Source organism: Molossus molossus, unplaced genomic scaffold, assembly GCF_014108415.1.
Source record: "Molossus molossus isolate mMolMol1 unplaced genomic scaffold, mMolMol1.p scaffold_m16_p_17, whole genome shotgun sequence".
NCBI classification, from domain to species: Eukaryota; Metazoa; Chordata; class Mammalia; order Chiroptera; family Molossidae; genus Molossus; species Molossus molossus.
Genome location: NW_023425352.1, coordinates 4,147,366 through 4,162,274, shown reverse-complemented (window position 1 = coordinate 4,162,274; position 14,909 = coordinate 4,147,366). Strand labels below are relative to the sequence as shown.

Genomic DNA, 14,909 nt, shown 5'->3' with positions numbered 1-14,909 from the left:
CCAGGGGTCTCGAGTGGCAGAAGCAGCGGCGGGTGGGGACTGCGGGTGTGGAGGGACTGGGAGGCCCAGGGAGCCTCAGGAGGAAGGCAGGAGGCAGTCGGAGGTCCAGAGTCTCCAGCCCAAGGGCCTCTCTCTCCTTCCACGCCAGGGCTCCACCTGCTGAGTCACCGGAGTTCCTGGGGTATCATTCCGACGAGGATCCTGGGGTTCTCGGTGGTCACGTTCCAATGCCGACCAAAACTTGGAAATTAGGGTGCCTCAGAATTATCGCTTTCACTTTGCAGGAGGGGCTGAAGGCGGGCGGGAAGCACCAGGTACAGCAGCCACAGGTAGTAGGTGCTCAGTCAGTGGCCCTCACTGCCCTCTGCTGACCGTCTGTCTCCATCCTGTTCTGACTGCGCCCCCAAGCCTGGCTGTGTTGTCCCCACTGGGCTCGGGGCCCAGCCTCTGAGCCTCTGGATCGCATCCCCAGCCTGCAGTCCAGACCCTGTCTAGCCAGACTGCCCGCCTCCCCCTTCCTAGTTGGTCTCACTTGCTGTCCTTCCTTATCTCAGGCAACAGTCATGATCAGGGTCCCAAGTCCCTTGATAGAAACCGTATCTGTCCTTCCTCTCTGCCTAGTCCAGGGGTTCTCCACCTTCCCGGTGCCGTGACCCTGTAATGCAGCTCCTCACGCTGTGTGTGGGCGTGTCTGCCTGTGGGACAGAGGAGCCGCGTCGGTTCCTGAGGCCAGCGGAAATTTGTGTTTTCCAATGGTCTTAGGCGACCCCTGTGAAAGGGTGGTTCGACCCCCAAAGGCGTTGCGACCCCCAGGTTGAGAACCGCTGGTAATCTCACCAGCCTGCCTCAAGTCCAGCCTCTTCCTTAATCTCTTAACCCCCGCGGCGCTTTCCTCTGGTTCCTGCAGTGCGGGACCTGGGCCCGCCGAGTCTCCCTTCTCAGACCAGCCCTTCGCTTGTGAGTCACTGCTGCCCCCTGCCCTCCGCGCTGCAGCTGGCGGGGGCCTGGGCCTGCTCTCAGCTCAGGGGGGCTTGTTCCGGCTTGTGTACTTCCCCTCTGCCTGTTGGGGTCCTCCTCACGGCCCTTCCAGGTTGCCCTCTGCACAGCGAATGTGTAGAAAACCTGTTGGGAACATCCCCTTCTTCCACAAAGCCCTCCCTGACTACTCCCACCCAGTCTCTTCCCGTGGAGGACTCCTGGCTCCTGTATCCCTGAAGACCCCCTGCCTCCTTGCCTTCTCCATGTTGGACTGTCCCTGGGGTATGCTAGAACACCTCCCTTGATTGTATGTGCCAGTGTGTGTGCATCACCCCAAGTCACTGTGGGACACCCTGCCGCCTGGAGCGGAGCAGACTGCATTCATCGGCATTGCACTGTCCACGCTTCCAAGGCGAGCCAGGTCCGAGCACGGTTCAAATCACGGCCTGGCGGAGGGGCGGGTGCAGAGGCCTGCAGAACCCCCTCCCTGCAGGACTCGGTCGCTGAGGAGCCCCGGCTGGAGCCAGCCCCGAAGTGAATTAGCATTCCCGGAGCGTCAAGCTGGAGAAGCGACCCCGCAGACCTGAGATGGCGGGGGACTCATCACGGAAACAGCCGTGAGCTGCTCACCACGCAGCTCCAAGCGCTGGCCCGGCCTCCCTGCCATCACCTCATCTGATCTCATGAATGTTTTTCCATAAAACATGTGAATAAACATTTGGGGGCAGTTCTCCCAATATTACTCACAAAGGAATTTTTAAATGGGCTTATCAGATAACAGTAAATTGTTACTTCATCAGTCCGCAAAGAAAGCAAGAGGCATGATTTAGCCGAAGGGCTGTTTCCCTGAGGCAGAGACATTTCCATGTACGTTATTATTAGCCCTTCCTGGACGGGGAGAAAGGTCTTCTGTGTTGTAAGAAACCTGGGGAGAAGAACAGACCAGTGTCTGTCTGCTGATGAGGAGTAGACATAAAAGACAGGTTATTTCCAGTTAAATTAACGAAAGGTACACACAGTTGCAGAAGGGTGAGGACAAACCACTTCCTCCAGGATCCTTGTCCCCAATGCCCCCAGTCTACTTTCCAAGTGATCTCCCTGCTCCCTACCTGCACTTCAGCAACAAACCGTGCAGCGGCGCTAAGGATGTGAATCTACGTGGCGATGAGAAGGAACATTTATTCCACATCTACAAATCATCATATTTTGTGTTTTGTTTTTTTTTAAAAAAAATGGTGGGAAATCCTGAAATTGGAGCAATCTAAGGCCTCTCCTAGCCATAGTTAGTCTTTCAGACTCGGATTAGACGTTGCTGCTTTATGGTCAAGTGTGCGATTTGAGCCACCGTTATTATTCAAGTCCCTTTAAATAGGTACATTGCACTTGCTATCTAAGACACACACGCACACACACATTTTTGAGAAAATGTGGAGGAAGCACACCAGATTTTCTTCATACATCTATATAAAGATTAGGTTCTATTCTATAGACACAAACTTTGAACACTTAGGACTAATTATAGCTATTATTCTTCATTTATCACTTTTCCCCTTGATTCCTCAAGCCTAGAACTATCCAAAATGCATTTCTGAGAAAGAGCAACCCCATCAGAAGCTTTTGAGAAATGTTTTGTGTGCGGCATTCTCTTGGAGGTTTACGATGCTTAATGTGTGTGAAAGGCACTGATAAGTCCTGCAACAATGAGGCCTGCTTAAATTTGTTTAACCTTCTTTTCCCTAATTTATTTAGACCTGGGAATGCTTTTATCTAATTCGTGAGAGCCCACTTTGGAAACATGGCTTTAGGAATCTTTGCTTGTAGGAATACCTACCATGCTTTGCTAAGGAAACCCCAAATGGAGTTTTAACCTGCCATTTCTCACAGAAATCTGGGACTGTGGGAGGGAGGTCTTGCTCTCATTACCCACAGCCCTTTGTTCTAGCAATGCCCGGAAGTGAGGTCTGAGGGCCCTGGGGACCACGGGGCGGGGGTACGGTGTTGATTTCACTGCGTAAACCAAGTCTAGAAGCACAGCAGCCCCTGAGGGAGTGTGGCGGGGAGGGGAGTGTGGTGGGGGAGGGGAGTGTGGCGGGGAGGGGAGTGTGGCGGGGAGGGGAGTGTGGTGGGGGAGGGGAGTGTGGTGGGGGAGGGGCATGTGGCGGGGGAGGGGCATGTGGCGGGGGAGGGGCATGTGGCGGGGATCTTTGGTCCAAGAGAGCGCAGAAGGGCCCAGGCAGTACAGTGAGACTCCATGTCTCTCCAAAAACGTTTTCATAGATATGATTGACTTGGGGGTCTGGTTCCTGTAGTTGGGGCAGCTGAAGCTGGGGTCCCGGGCCTGGTCTGCCCATGTTGCATCAAAGGTTCTCCATTAGGAAGATCTGTGGGAGTGGTCATGGGCTGCGGGTGCTCATGGTGGGCCCTTCTCATAGCCACCCCTGTGGCTATGACAAACCCTTTTCAGGGGGGACGAACCCTTTTCAGGTCCATCTTCTAGCTGCCCAGCTCCCTTTGCTTTTTTGTTGTTGTTGGCGCGTGCGTGCTCTCTCTCTCTCTCGTGCTCTCTCTCTCTCTCTCTCTCTCTCTCTCTCTGTGTGTGTGTGTGTTTCTCCCCCTATGTTTTCATGGAAGCCCTGAGCTGGGGACCCCGCTCTAAACTCGAGGATAAATCTCTGTGCAGGAGCGAGAATGGTTCACTCTTCTGTAGCCAGGAGCCCCTTCCTACTTTTTTTTTTTGCAAAAAGAAATAGAAGATTTCTCTAGAGACCAATATGTTTTCATATGCCTTCGCCAGAGGATCGAGTCCCGCCGCCTTTCTGAACTGTGACCTCAGCACCTCTGTCTGGACAATGCGCAGGGAACTCTTTTCCCGGCAACACCCGAGTCTGCCCCGCCCCCGCCCCCTCCAGGCGCCTGGAGCAGGCTGCTCGCTACGTGCTTGGCCGCTCAGGTACAGGGTCCACCGAGGGCTGCAGGTGATTTCAGGAAAACAAGAGTGTTTACCCGGCACAAGGTGTCATCCTCACGAGAGTAGCGCGGAGGCCACCGCCCGTGCGGCTGCTGACTCAGCGGCCAGGGCAGCGAGCGGCTCTGACTCCTGGGGAGCTGGTTAGTCCAGGGTAGCCGGCTCCGTGCGGCCGGCGCCCGTGCAGAGGCCCGCGAGGTGAGCGGAGAAGGGATGCGCAGTGACTGGATGTCCCTCCTGAAGACCGGCTGCCTCCCCCAGCGCAGACGGTCAGCGCTCGCCAGCTTTGTAGCCGGCATAACGGCCTTGTGATCACCAGTGAAGACACACAGACTGCCGGCCTTGTTCAGAGGGGAAATCCTCTCTCGGTTCCCTGCCTACAACACACCCCACTTACTCCGGTAGGGAGGCCCCATTTTACAGAAGAGTCTGGGAGGTGTAGGCTGGGCGTGTGCCCTCCAAACTGGCTTGTTGGCTGCCTGCTGGATTCGTTCCAGGAGGCCCCTCTTGGTTTGGGGTTTCTGAGACGAGAAGGAAGCGCCAAAGGGTTCTTCAAAGTGCTTGGGGGACTGCGGAAGAGCAGCTCTGGGCGGGCATTAAATCCCCCCGAACTGGATCGCCGATCAGACGGCGATGACATTACTCATTCAACGGGGAAAATGTAGCTTTGCAAATGGAGCTGCAGACCAGGGCTCTGCCCGGTGGACAGCCGGTCACACTCGTGTCCAAGAGATCCTGGTGGCACCGTCAGCTGTCGGAATGTTGGGCCACCTGTCCGTGTGTGTGTGCATGTGTGCATGCGCATGCAAGTGTGTCTGCACACGTGTGAGGCGAGGGTCATAATAAACACTGGCCTGTGTTTATAGAGACGAAAGGCGGGTGAGATTGGTTGTCACTCAGCTGCACCCCGGGCAGCCTCCGGGCACCGCGATCTTGGTAGCCAGCTGGTTGTCCTCTGACTTTTAAACAGGCAGAGACCCAGGCAGGTCCAGCCCCATGCAATTAGCCACAGGCCCCGTAGTTTGGGTGAAATAATGAGCCATACACAAGAGATACAGGCTTTTTGGGTTTGTTTTTAAGGATTTTCCAGAAATACAGAAATGGCCAATTTACCTTAGTAACTGCACTGGAAAGAAAGAAAAAGAAAACCTCTACTTGCGAGGTAATGGGAGGTAAGCGCACCGTAAGTCTCTGCTCCATATTAGTGACCTAGAATAAACAAAGCTTCGAGGGAAAAGCCCCAGAAGGGGGCTGAAAGTTGTTCTCACCAGTCACTTTAACTTGATGAAGACAGAGTTCCCACGAAAGGGGAATGGACAGGCGCGATTTCACTGTTTCGGAACAGAGCACCTGCAGGGGGTTGACGGTTTCTAGCCCGCGAAATGAAGTCCTCGGTCAGCCCTGCCGCCCGTGTCCGCGAAGATCCGTCCCTTGCTCTCTTGCTGGGCTTCCACTTGGGCCACCCTCCCCCCAGCCTGCTCCCTCCCACTACTGGGGACACCGCTTTGTCTTTCCAGGTACAGCTCGGCTGTCCGGCCCCTCCCCTGGCGCACTGACCACTCGCCTTCCCTGCGCAGACATTGGTCCTGGCACCTAAGGGCCTTATTTCTCTGACTCTCACCTTGGCTTTGAGCACCTAGTCTTAGTGACCTTCCTGTCCCCACTGCAGAGCACCAGAGAAGAAACCTTGACCGTGGTCCAGTGAGTCGTCACTCAAACCCTGAGCCTGGGAGTCGTCCCAACACTCCTGTCCCAGCCCCACAATGTGTCCCGCTCAGGCTCAGTGTCAGTGTCGCTGAACTCTGAGTCAGCCCGTCCCCGCCTGCGCTGAGCACCTGCCCCCTCTCGGTCACCAGGCTGCGGTCACCAGGCTGCGGTCACCCGATCGCTCAGGCTGCTGCCTCCAGCTCACTCCTGCCCGCCCAGTGCCTTCTGAACAGCCGCGGAATCACCTTCCATCAATACCGGGTCTCCTGCTAAAACCCCGCGTGGCTCCCAACCTTTCCCTCCGCAGGAGAGTTTCTTCACGGGCCCGCCACGTCCTGGAAGAGGCCTGCGAACCCCGTGTGCATGGCTCCCGATTGCCACGCACCGTAGCACGGCTCAGGTTCTGTCCGAGCCCAGTGCCCATGCAGAGGCGTCTCGGTCAAACCCCACAGGCGGTGGCCAGGTGTACGCTGGGGCACCCACTACTGTCTTCGTGCGTCTCGCTGCAGGCCTGGCTTCACTGGTGCACCAGAGCACCCTGCTCCCCCTGCCAAGGCCTCAGTGTGCCCTCCACTGAACCCTCTGCCCGGATCCTTCCACGCCCGTTCTTGTGCTCATTCCAGTATTCCACCCTCCCCCACCCTGGGCGGGGCCTTCCCGACCACCCAGGCCCCTTTGCCGTGGGCCGCGGTAAGTGTTCACTGTCTGCAGAGCTCTTGCCTGTGGCTGTGTTGTTAATGACCCACCCCTCCCTCAACACAGGAAGTCTCCTGGTGGCAGGGTCTTGTCTGTGTTTTTTCTTTTGAGCATCTCCTGGTGACATAGTAAGGGCTCAGGAAATGTAGAAGGACGGAGGAAGCAGTGGGAGGGAAATGAATTTTGGACTGGCCTCGTGGGAAATGGGTAGCTCTTGTCAGGGCTCCCCAAATACAGATTCTGCACCCTGGCGTGGTCCGCGGTTAAGAGCAGGTGTGACGGGGCCAGGCAGATTCGGGCTGAGACCCCACTGCCCCCTCGGGAGGGGCACGCTCTCCCCTCTCCCTTGCCACGTCCTCCCAAAGTGCCGAACGGGGTTCGTTATGCGCGAGAGCGAAGTGGGGAGCCATGAGCAACACACCCGTTTGCTCTCAGACAGCTCCCCTTCTCTTGGGCCAGAAAGGGCCCCACCGTCCACCAGGTGGGCTTGGTGCAGTCAGGAAAATGCCGAGTCACCCCGGCCCACATGCAAAGCTTTCCCGAGGGGGCCACCCGCGGGGAGCCCTCTGAGACTCAGAGCTGCTGGGCTTGCACCTCAACGGCTGCTGAGGCACAGCAGGGGGATGAGGGCCCAGAAAACGGAACAGCGGAGAAGCCGAGCAGCTCACATCGGCCTTGGTTTCCTTTTGGAAACAAAATCAAAGCTTCAGTGTGGTATCAGGTACTCTAAGGAAACAAACTGCATAAAAAGCTCACAAAACTCATTTCCAAGAGTAGACCACACGTACAATTGCCTTGAGATGATAACAGTGTTGCAAATGCAATTTTGTAACATTTTGATTCCCTCGGACCACCATCCGTTTGTCCATGTTGGCCTCACCCTGAACTTGAGCGCCCCTGAGGAATGCCAGGCCAGGCTTGAGTCTGACCCTTCGGAGGAGGTTCTTTCTCCCTGCCCGGAGTGGGCTCTCCAGCCGGCACGTCGGCTTGCTCAAGACCTTGACGCTCATTTCCTAGAGTGTTGCTGGGGATTTCCTGAGGCCCTGGGCTCTGGGTTGGCCCTGTTGGAGCTACAGCCAAGGGGATTGGGGACTCTCGTGGGGATGCTAACTTCCTTGCTGTCATGGCCCAGTGTCTTTTCAAACACTGGGGACTTTTCCCCTTAACTGGCAAAGTTCTGATTTCTTTTCCCTCTCCCTTATTTCTTTAAATCTTGTCTTTGAAGATAAGTAACGGTGCCGTGTTTTTCTGGGTTGAAGTGACTGGACAGGGTACAAGCTCAGCCACCGTCGTCTCCACATTGTACAGTAGCTGTGTCACATTTCCCCAGACGGGAAGACAATCTTCCTGTCCCTGTCTGTAGCCCACCTTCTTGGGTATTCCTGGAGAATTCTGCACATCCTCAAGCCGGGAATTCTTCAGTGGCCCCACTGGAGTGCTTAGGGAGGGGGACACGCCCAGGCGGGGGCCATTCATGGAAGCAAGGCAGGGTCTTGGGGATCGCAGGTCACCCACTTCGGCTCTGCAGTCCTGAGCAAGGCTGCGGAGTTGCCTGTGTGCTGAGGCTCAAGGGAGTGGGTGTGGCCGCTCTGCAGGTGTAAGGGAGTGGGTGTGGCCGCTCAGCAGGTGTTACAGAAGGCGAGCCGGCTGCCCTGAGCACCCAGGTGCAATGAGCACCCAGGAACATTTTTGCCAGACTCTTGGCTAATTGATGGGTCTGCGAGCCTCGTGGGAACTTGAATTATTGCAAAAGGCTAGGCACTGTTTTTTTTGTTTGTTTGATTGTTTGTTTTTTATCCTCACCCGAGGATATTTTTCCATTTTTTGTACAGATAGAGTGGGAGGGAGAGAGAGGAAGGGAGAGAGAGAGAAACATCGACTTGAAGGGACACATCGAGTGGCTGCCACCCGCACGACCAACCAGGGCCAGGGACAAACTACAACCGAAGTACGTGCCCTTAGCGGGAACCGAACCCGGGTCTCTCCGGACCGCAGGCCGACGCTCTAACCGCTGAGCCAAACCGGCCAGGGCTAGGCACTGTTTTTAAAAAGACATGTAAGTGTGCCACCTGTCAGCATCTTTGGGGTTCGTAATACTTCCATCGGAAAACACTCCAGATTTGTGGTTTTCCACACCGTGGACTTGCTCAGCCTAAGGAATCTAGGCTGACGTTTCTGTTGTGCTGTCTGTTACCTTCGTGACTTCGGAAGGGACGACCCTGACGTTAGGACGGATGAGGTGCTGAGCGACACCAGTGGGGGGCTCGAGTGTTAGCTCCTCCCCCGGGAGATTCCCTTCTGCCCAGAGGCTCCAACACCTGGCGTGGAGGTACTGTGTGGGTGGGGTGACTGACACCCAGGGCCTTGCAGCCAGGGCGAGACCCCGACACGGCCCTCGGCACACCACCGCTGTTTCCAAAGGAAGCACGCGCAGGGGTCGCTGTCCACCAAGTACGTTCAGTGCAACCTTGCGCCTCGTGCCCGTAGCTCACTGTTGTCAAGACCTGCCTGTCGGTCGTCGATTTCAGTGGTGTGTGAGTACCCGCCCAGTCCCACAGTATTTGTGACAGTCCGGGCTCAGAGTAAGGGTCAGGAGCAGAGAGTGTGTGCTGAATCCCCTGTAATGCTTCTCTTGAAGTGTGTGACATCCAAGCCTCCTGAAATGAGTCCTCTTTCCCTTTCTTCCAGACAACCTGTTCAAGCCCAAAGAAAGGTGCATTTCGGAAAAGGAGATGCGCATGCGGTCTAAGAGGTACCTGGCCGACGGGGTGGGAGCGGGTGGGGGGCTCCACGGGTCCCCACGCTCTCCGGCGGGGCCAGTCTCCAGGCCCACGTGGAAGGCCCGAGGTCCCCTTGGCCGCGGGTTTGAGCAGCTGGCACAGAGCAGTGCTGTCGTCAGAACGCACCTCTGCATGCTAATGCCGTTCTTGGAACATCCGTCGGAAAGTGGCGGGTCTTGGATTCCGAACCGATCCAGTAATTGGTCTCTGAGAGATCTCCAGCCTCGCAGCGGGGCACTTCGGCGTGTCCCCACCGCCGCGCTGGGCAGGCGCCGTGTGTCACTGGGTGCCTTTGGAGGTCACTTTACGAGCGGGAGAGACGTGGCTGCTCTGAGGGCCTGGTGCTGGCAGCGCCGGCGGAAAGGACCGACACTTGGAGGCAGATGGCACCGGGGAGCCAGGGAGGCCTCCGAGGGCCACGGGCCGGCCTCCCGGGCGGGCTGGGCAGCCCACTGCCAGCCAACTCGCCCTGCTCTGCTCGGCTGGTTGCTACTCTAGACGCCCGTGAATTCTCACCAACCCGCTGCACACAAAGGCTGCCATTCTTCCTAGGACCTGGCCTCCTGATCGAAGTGTAATAACTCAGCAATGTTGGCCAAGCTCACGCAAGCAAAATGTCATTAATTTATAATAAAGTATCTAGCCCTGGGAAGAATTATAATAATTAAACCGAACCGAGAGCGCACTCAGAGCAACCACTGAATGGGAAGAGGACGTCTGCCCCCCGGCACCGATCTCGGCCCTCCCCAGACGATGTCTCCGTGCCCGCTCGCCGCTTGGATCGGCGGTAGGAAACCTCTCCGTGAAGAAAGATGTGGAGTGCGGAGAGAGGGACCGTCCCGCTAACGACCTGGCTCCCCGGCCCCAGCCAGGGTTTGAAAGGGCCACTGGGTTCTGAGGCTGCTGTTTCCGAAGTGCGAGGTTGTGTCTACCTCACGCCAAAAGTATTCCCTTTCAATTTAGGGAAAAATCCAGCCAAATCCTTCCCTCTCGGTCCCCAAACCCAAAGCTGCTATTATGGAGGCTTCCAACTAAAATAATCAATTTCAAAACAGCGTCCGTGGACAGAGCGTGCCACCCCATCATTCTCCCGGTGAGGAAACGGGGGCTCGGACAGGACGAACGAGCGAGGGGGTGGCCCCAAGTCATGGCCCCCGCCCGAGGCCAGGTGTCCAGGGAGCCAGGACGGGGTCTCCCTCTCTCCGGGGGCTGTGCCCTGGGTGGGCTCTGACCTGGCTCCGAGCCCTCGCTCCCTGCTGGCACTTTCCGTCTTTTATATTCTTTGTTATTAATTATATCGCTAGATTACATTGCATTTTAAAAGTGCAAATAATAAAGATGAAGCTAAAGTTCCTTGAGACCAACTAACCCCCTCCCCCCTCACAACCCAGCCCTGGTCCATCTCCAAAGACACCCAGTTGCCAGCCTCCTGTGTACCCTTCCGGGCCATTCTTTGCCTGAAAACTGACTTTTATTTGTACATATGCAATAATCTAACCTTTTTTTTTAATCCTCACCCGAGGATATTTTTCCATTTATCCTCAGAGTGGGAGGAAGGGAGGGAGGGAGAGAGAGAGAGAGAGACAGACAGACAGACAGACAGACAGACATCGACTGGTTGCATCTCACATGACCCCAACCAGGGTTGGGGACCAAACCACAACTGACGTACGTGCCCTTGACCAGAATCGAACCCATGACTCTTTGGTCCTCGGGCCAACGCTCTAACCGCTGAGCCAAACTGACCAGGGCCAATGATCTAACTTTTAAGCACGAGTGGGGTCAAGTGCATTTCCTCTCTCTGTGCCGGGAGAGGGGGTGTAGCTGACTTTCCCCAGAGGGGCTGCCTCTCTGCACAGCGGTCTAGACGTGGACGGACGCTCTCGTTTAGGAAGCTCGCGGGGGAACAGGCACCGGAAGCCGCGGTGAGCCGTGTCTACCTTAGACTCCCCCAGGTTCAGACAGCCGGCCGCCGGCCGAGGGGTCGGGTCCCAGGGGGTTCACTGCGGAGCTGCGCGACATTCAGCTTTCCCACAACTCCTCACAGAAAGCTCCTGGAAAAGGCAACGCGGGTTCGTTTGTCCTTTCAAACCATGTCGATGCCCACGCTGTGCCAGGCACTGTGCCAGGCACCAGAATGTCCAGGTCACTTTGTGCTCCATGTTGGGGGCCAGTGCTGTGTGATGTGAGACGGACAGAGGTTGGAAGCCCAGCTGAGGGCCTTCCCGCAAGTCTCCCGACCTCGCCGGGGCTCGGGCTCCTCGTCCCCAAACAGCAGGACACAGTGTCTCCCAGCCCCTGTGAGGGTTCAGTGAGAAAAGCCATGTTGCGCGATGAACCCAGCACCCAACGACCAAGGCAACGGCACGGGCTAATTGTGTCAGCCTCAGCATCGTCACTCTGTCATGATCGTCAAACAAAATTCGTCCGGCTTTCAGACCTGAGAAAAAATGGAAAAGAGCCATCTGGCCGCGTGCCACGTGTGCGGCGAGGCGGAAGCTCTGGCATGGTGGCCACGCCGTGCCCTGGGCTCCGGGGGACACTGTCTGCCAGTGGGAAGAGGCAGTTCTGTTAGCAGGGAGGACACATGTCCCGAAGGGGGCCCTTGGGCCCTGTGAGTAACTTGGAAGCTCCTCATTTTACTCCAGGACAAGAACATCACCCTCATATCCGAAAGGTCTTTGGACACAATGTAAGTCGGAGAGCAGCGGTGAGGAGGTGAACCACACACGCATGCGCACGTGTGTGTGCTATTCCCGCACGACCCTGCTGCTTCCATCCAACAACTGCTCCTCCCTAGGTCCCGGGAAGGCAGCAAATGGGAGGCATAAAAGTTTGGGGGCCGGTTTGCACTCGGAGTGGTGAAGCTGTTGGTTTGGAATCCCTCGTTTTACAAGGATGTTGTTAATTATCAAAGAGAACAGAGAAGCCTGGCTGGTGCGGCTCAGTGGTTGAGCGTCGACCCTGCACCAGAAGGTCACCGGTTCGATTCCCAGTCAGGGCACATGCCCAGGCTGTGGGCCCGATCCCCAGTGGGGGACGTGGAGGAGGCAGCCAACCGATGTTCTCTCTCATCCACGTTTCTGTCTCTCTCCCTCTCCCTTCCTCTCTCTCTAAAATCAATTAAGTGAAAAAAAAATAAGAACGGGGGACGGGAAAGGTGACCGCTAGAGAAACAGGCGGCCTCTCCAGCTTTGCCCCCTGCCCGGCGCTCTGCTTGTGGTGCGGGAGGCAGCCTGTCCTGGGGACTGTGGGGACCCCCGGGCTCGGGGGCGCACAGCTGCAGATCCGAGAGGCCCATCTGCAGCCAGCCTCCCTCTGAAATGGGGGCGCCCGCTGCCAGGCCGCACAGGCTCGCGGTGTGCGGCTACCATGCGGAACGTTTGCCGGGTCTGTTTCAGGATCTACAACAACTTGCCGGAAGTCAGGAAGAAGAAAGAAGAGCAGAAGAAAAGGGTGCTCTTACAGAGTAACAGGCTCCGAGCAGAAGTCTTCAAAAAGGTAACGGCCCGGCCGGGCAGGCGCGACGCGCGGCGCACGGGGCGGGCTCTGAGCCTGACGTGTCTGTCTCCCGTCTCCCCAGCAGTTACTGGACCAGCTCCTGCAGAGGAACGCAGACTAGCCACAGGCCGCCCTGCTGACTGCGCTGCCCTGGGGCCCTCCGCACGCTGGAGGAACCATTAAACTCAGCCTGATCTCCATGACGTCAGACACTTATTTTTCATTTTGATCCTTTTGTTCACCAAGGAAAACCTGGCTTCCTGAATCGCTCACCCAAAACAAGCCAAAACAATGACGCTTGAGGAAGTGGGTCAGCAGACTGGTGGGTGATCCCGGACCCACCAGGTCCCTTCTCTTCTTACTTCTGAATTTTCCCTTTTGCTTCTGGTCCCTGCCCCCCCCCCCATTTCCACTCAGGCCTTACACACTCATGTGAGGCTTAGACTTCCAGGGGGTTATTATTTGTTGAATCAGGTTTCTGGGACCCAAATCCATCACTTTTTAAATGTTAACCCCAAACTCCACCAGCTGTGCAAACCCAAACATCAGGTCATCACGTGGATGTTCAAAGTCTCTCTGGACACATGCGCCATGGAGTCCTGGAGGCTGACTGGGAATAAGTGGGTGCAATGCCAGGAGTGGGGAGCAAGCAGTCGTTTCCTGTGACCTGGGCGACTGGGCGGTGCTCACTGCCCCCCACTCTGCACCTTTCTCCACTTAGCAAAAGTCTGTTTCCATGGACGCTGTCGGGGCAGAAGCAGCTGGAAGTGAACGTGGGTCACCGGGGTGTTTCCCGCGGCCTCCCAGCCCCAGTGGCCGGGGGCTCCCAGGCCGCCGCACGTTCTTCCAATATGTACGATGTTTGCTCTTTACAAACGTGTGTTCGGGGAGCTAAGAACCAACTAGTTTTTATCAAAAATGGAAATAAATAAATGCAGTTATTACAAAAGTTCAAGTATTGCTCTGTTCGATAGTTTGGGTTGTGCACTGAACAGCTCAGTGAGGAAGGCTGCCAGGTCCCAGTGGGAGCCGCTGACCTGTCCCTCGGCCGCCTCCTAGCACCCAGGTTAGGAGCCCGTGCCTCCGATGCCCCGGAGAGAAGGCTGTCACCCAGAGAAGCAGGGATGCTGCAGAGCAAGGTTTAGGGTCCTGAAGACCCCACATCTCACTAGGAGGCTCCCCAGGAAAGAGGAAGAAGTTTTGGGGTTGAGCAGGTGATGCCCACTGCTGCCCACATGGCCCCTTTGCTGGAAACCCGATGGGTCAGGTGTCCGATGCGAGACTGTTTGTTTATTTGTTTATGTTTTAATCCTCACCCGAGGATATTTTTCCACTGATTTTTATATAGAGTGGGAGGGAGGAAGAGAGGGAGAGACAGAGAGACATCAATGTGAGAGAGACTCAGCAACTGATTGCCTCCTGCATGACCCCAACAAGGGCCAGGGCTTGAACCACAACTGAGGTACGTGCCCTTGACCAGAACTGAACCCACAACTCTTTGGTCTGCTGGTTGACATTCTAACTGCTGAGCCAAACCGGCCAGGGAATGTTGGGAGACCTGTTTAAAAACTCAGCCTCAAGTCCCCTCCTGGCACCGGCCCCCTCTGCCTGGGAAGAAGGAAAGATGGAAAGAAGGACCCCCAGAAAGCGCACCCCACCCCGGGCTGAGATCTAGATGCTGGAGGAGAAGACGTGGCTGCGGCTCAGCAGGTGGCAGAGACGTCTCTGGGAGGCACGCCCACAGGACTTGTTGAAAATGCACCCCCAGGACTTGCTGGAGGTCTGCTCTCTGGGGGACACGGGGAGCTGGCCCACCAGGGCTCTGTGCGGGCCGAGGCAGGTGCTCCGGGAAGCCCTGGCCAGGGACACGGTGCTCCGTGCGGACCTGCAGAGCCAACGGTCTTAGGCCAGGAAGCCACCCTGGTCCTCCTGCAGGCTCTCTCCAGCTCCCTCTACTGGTAGAGCTGAGCGCCCTGCCGCAGGCACAGGGAAGCCCCTGAGAGCCCGGGGTCCAGGTTAGCGGAGCGGCGGAAAGGGTGACTTGGGAGGTGAGAGAGGAGACGAAGAGCTGGCTCAGAAAGTTGCGTAGCCTTGCTGCCCTTTCCTGATCTAGCAACTGCAGACCTGGCACCTCCTCCGCAGGCTTGTCAGGGGCTGGAATAACTCAGCGCGCCGAGTGTTTGGAAGAAGGCCTGGCCCAAAGCAAGCGTAACACGTATGTTTCCTGTCACACACATGTAGATGTGGAAGCAGGGGGGGGGTGTCAGAAACCCCGAGGGGTC

The 14,909-nt window shown here is 56.6% G+C and overlaps 1 protein-coding gene across 1 annotated transcript in view; it reads left to right on the top strand.

Annotated features, from left to right (window-relative positions):
- The window catches only part of CUNH10orf90 (chromosome unknown C10orf90 homolog), a 166,961-nt gene extending 154,213 nt beyond the window's left edge, over positions 1 to 12,748 (top strand). Inside the window, exons 7-9 of the mRNA XM_036265908.1 lie at positions 9,035 to 9,098; positions 12,528 to 12,627; positions 12,710 to 12,748. Coding sequence (XP_036121801.1) covers positions 9,035 to 9,098; positions 12,528 to 12,627; positions 12,710 to 12,748 — 203 coding nt within the window. The remainder of the gene's footprint in view (positions 1 to 9,034; positions 9,099 to 12,527; positions 12,628 to 12,709) is intronic.
- The last annotated feature ends 2,161 nt before the right edge of the window (positions 12,749 to 14,909 follow it).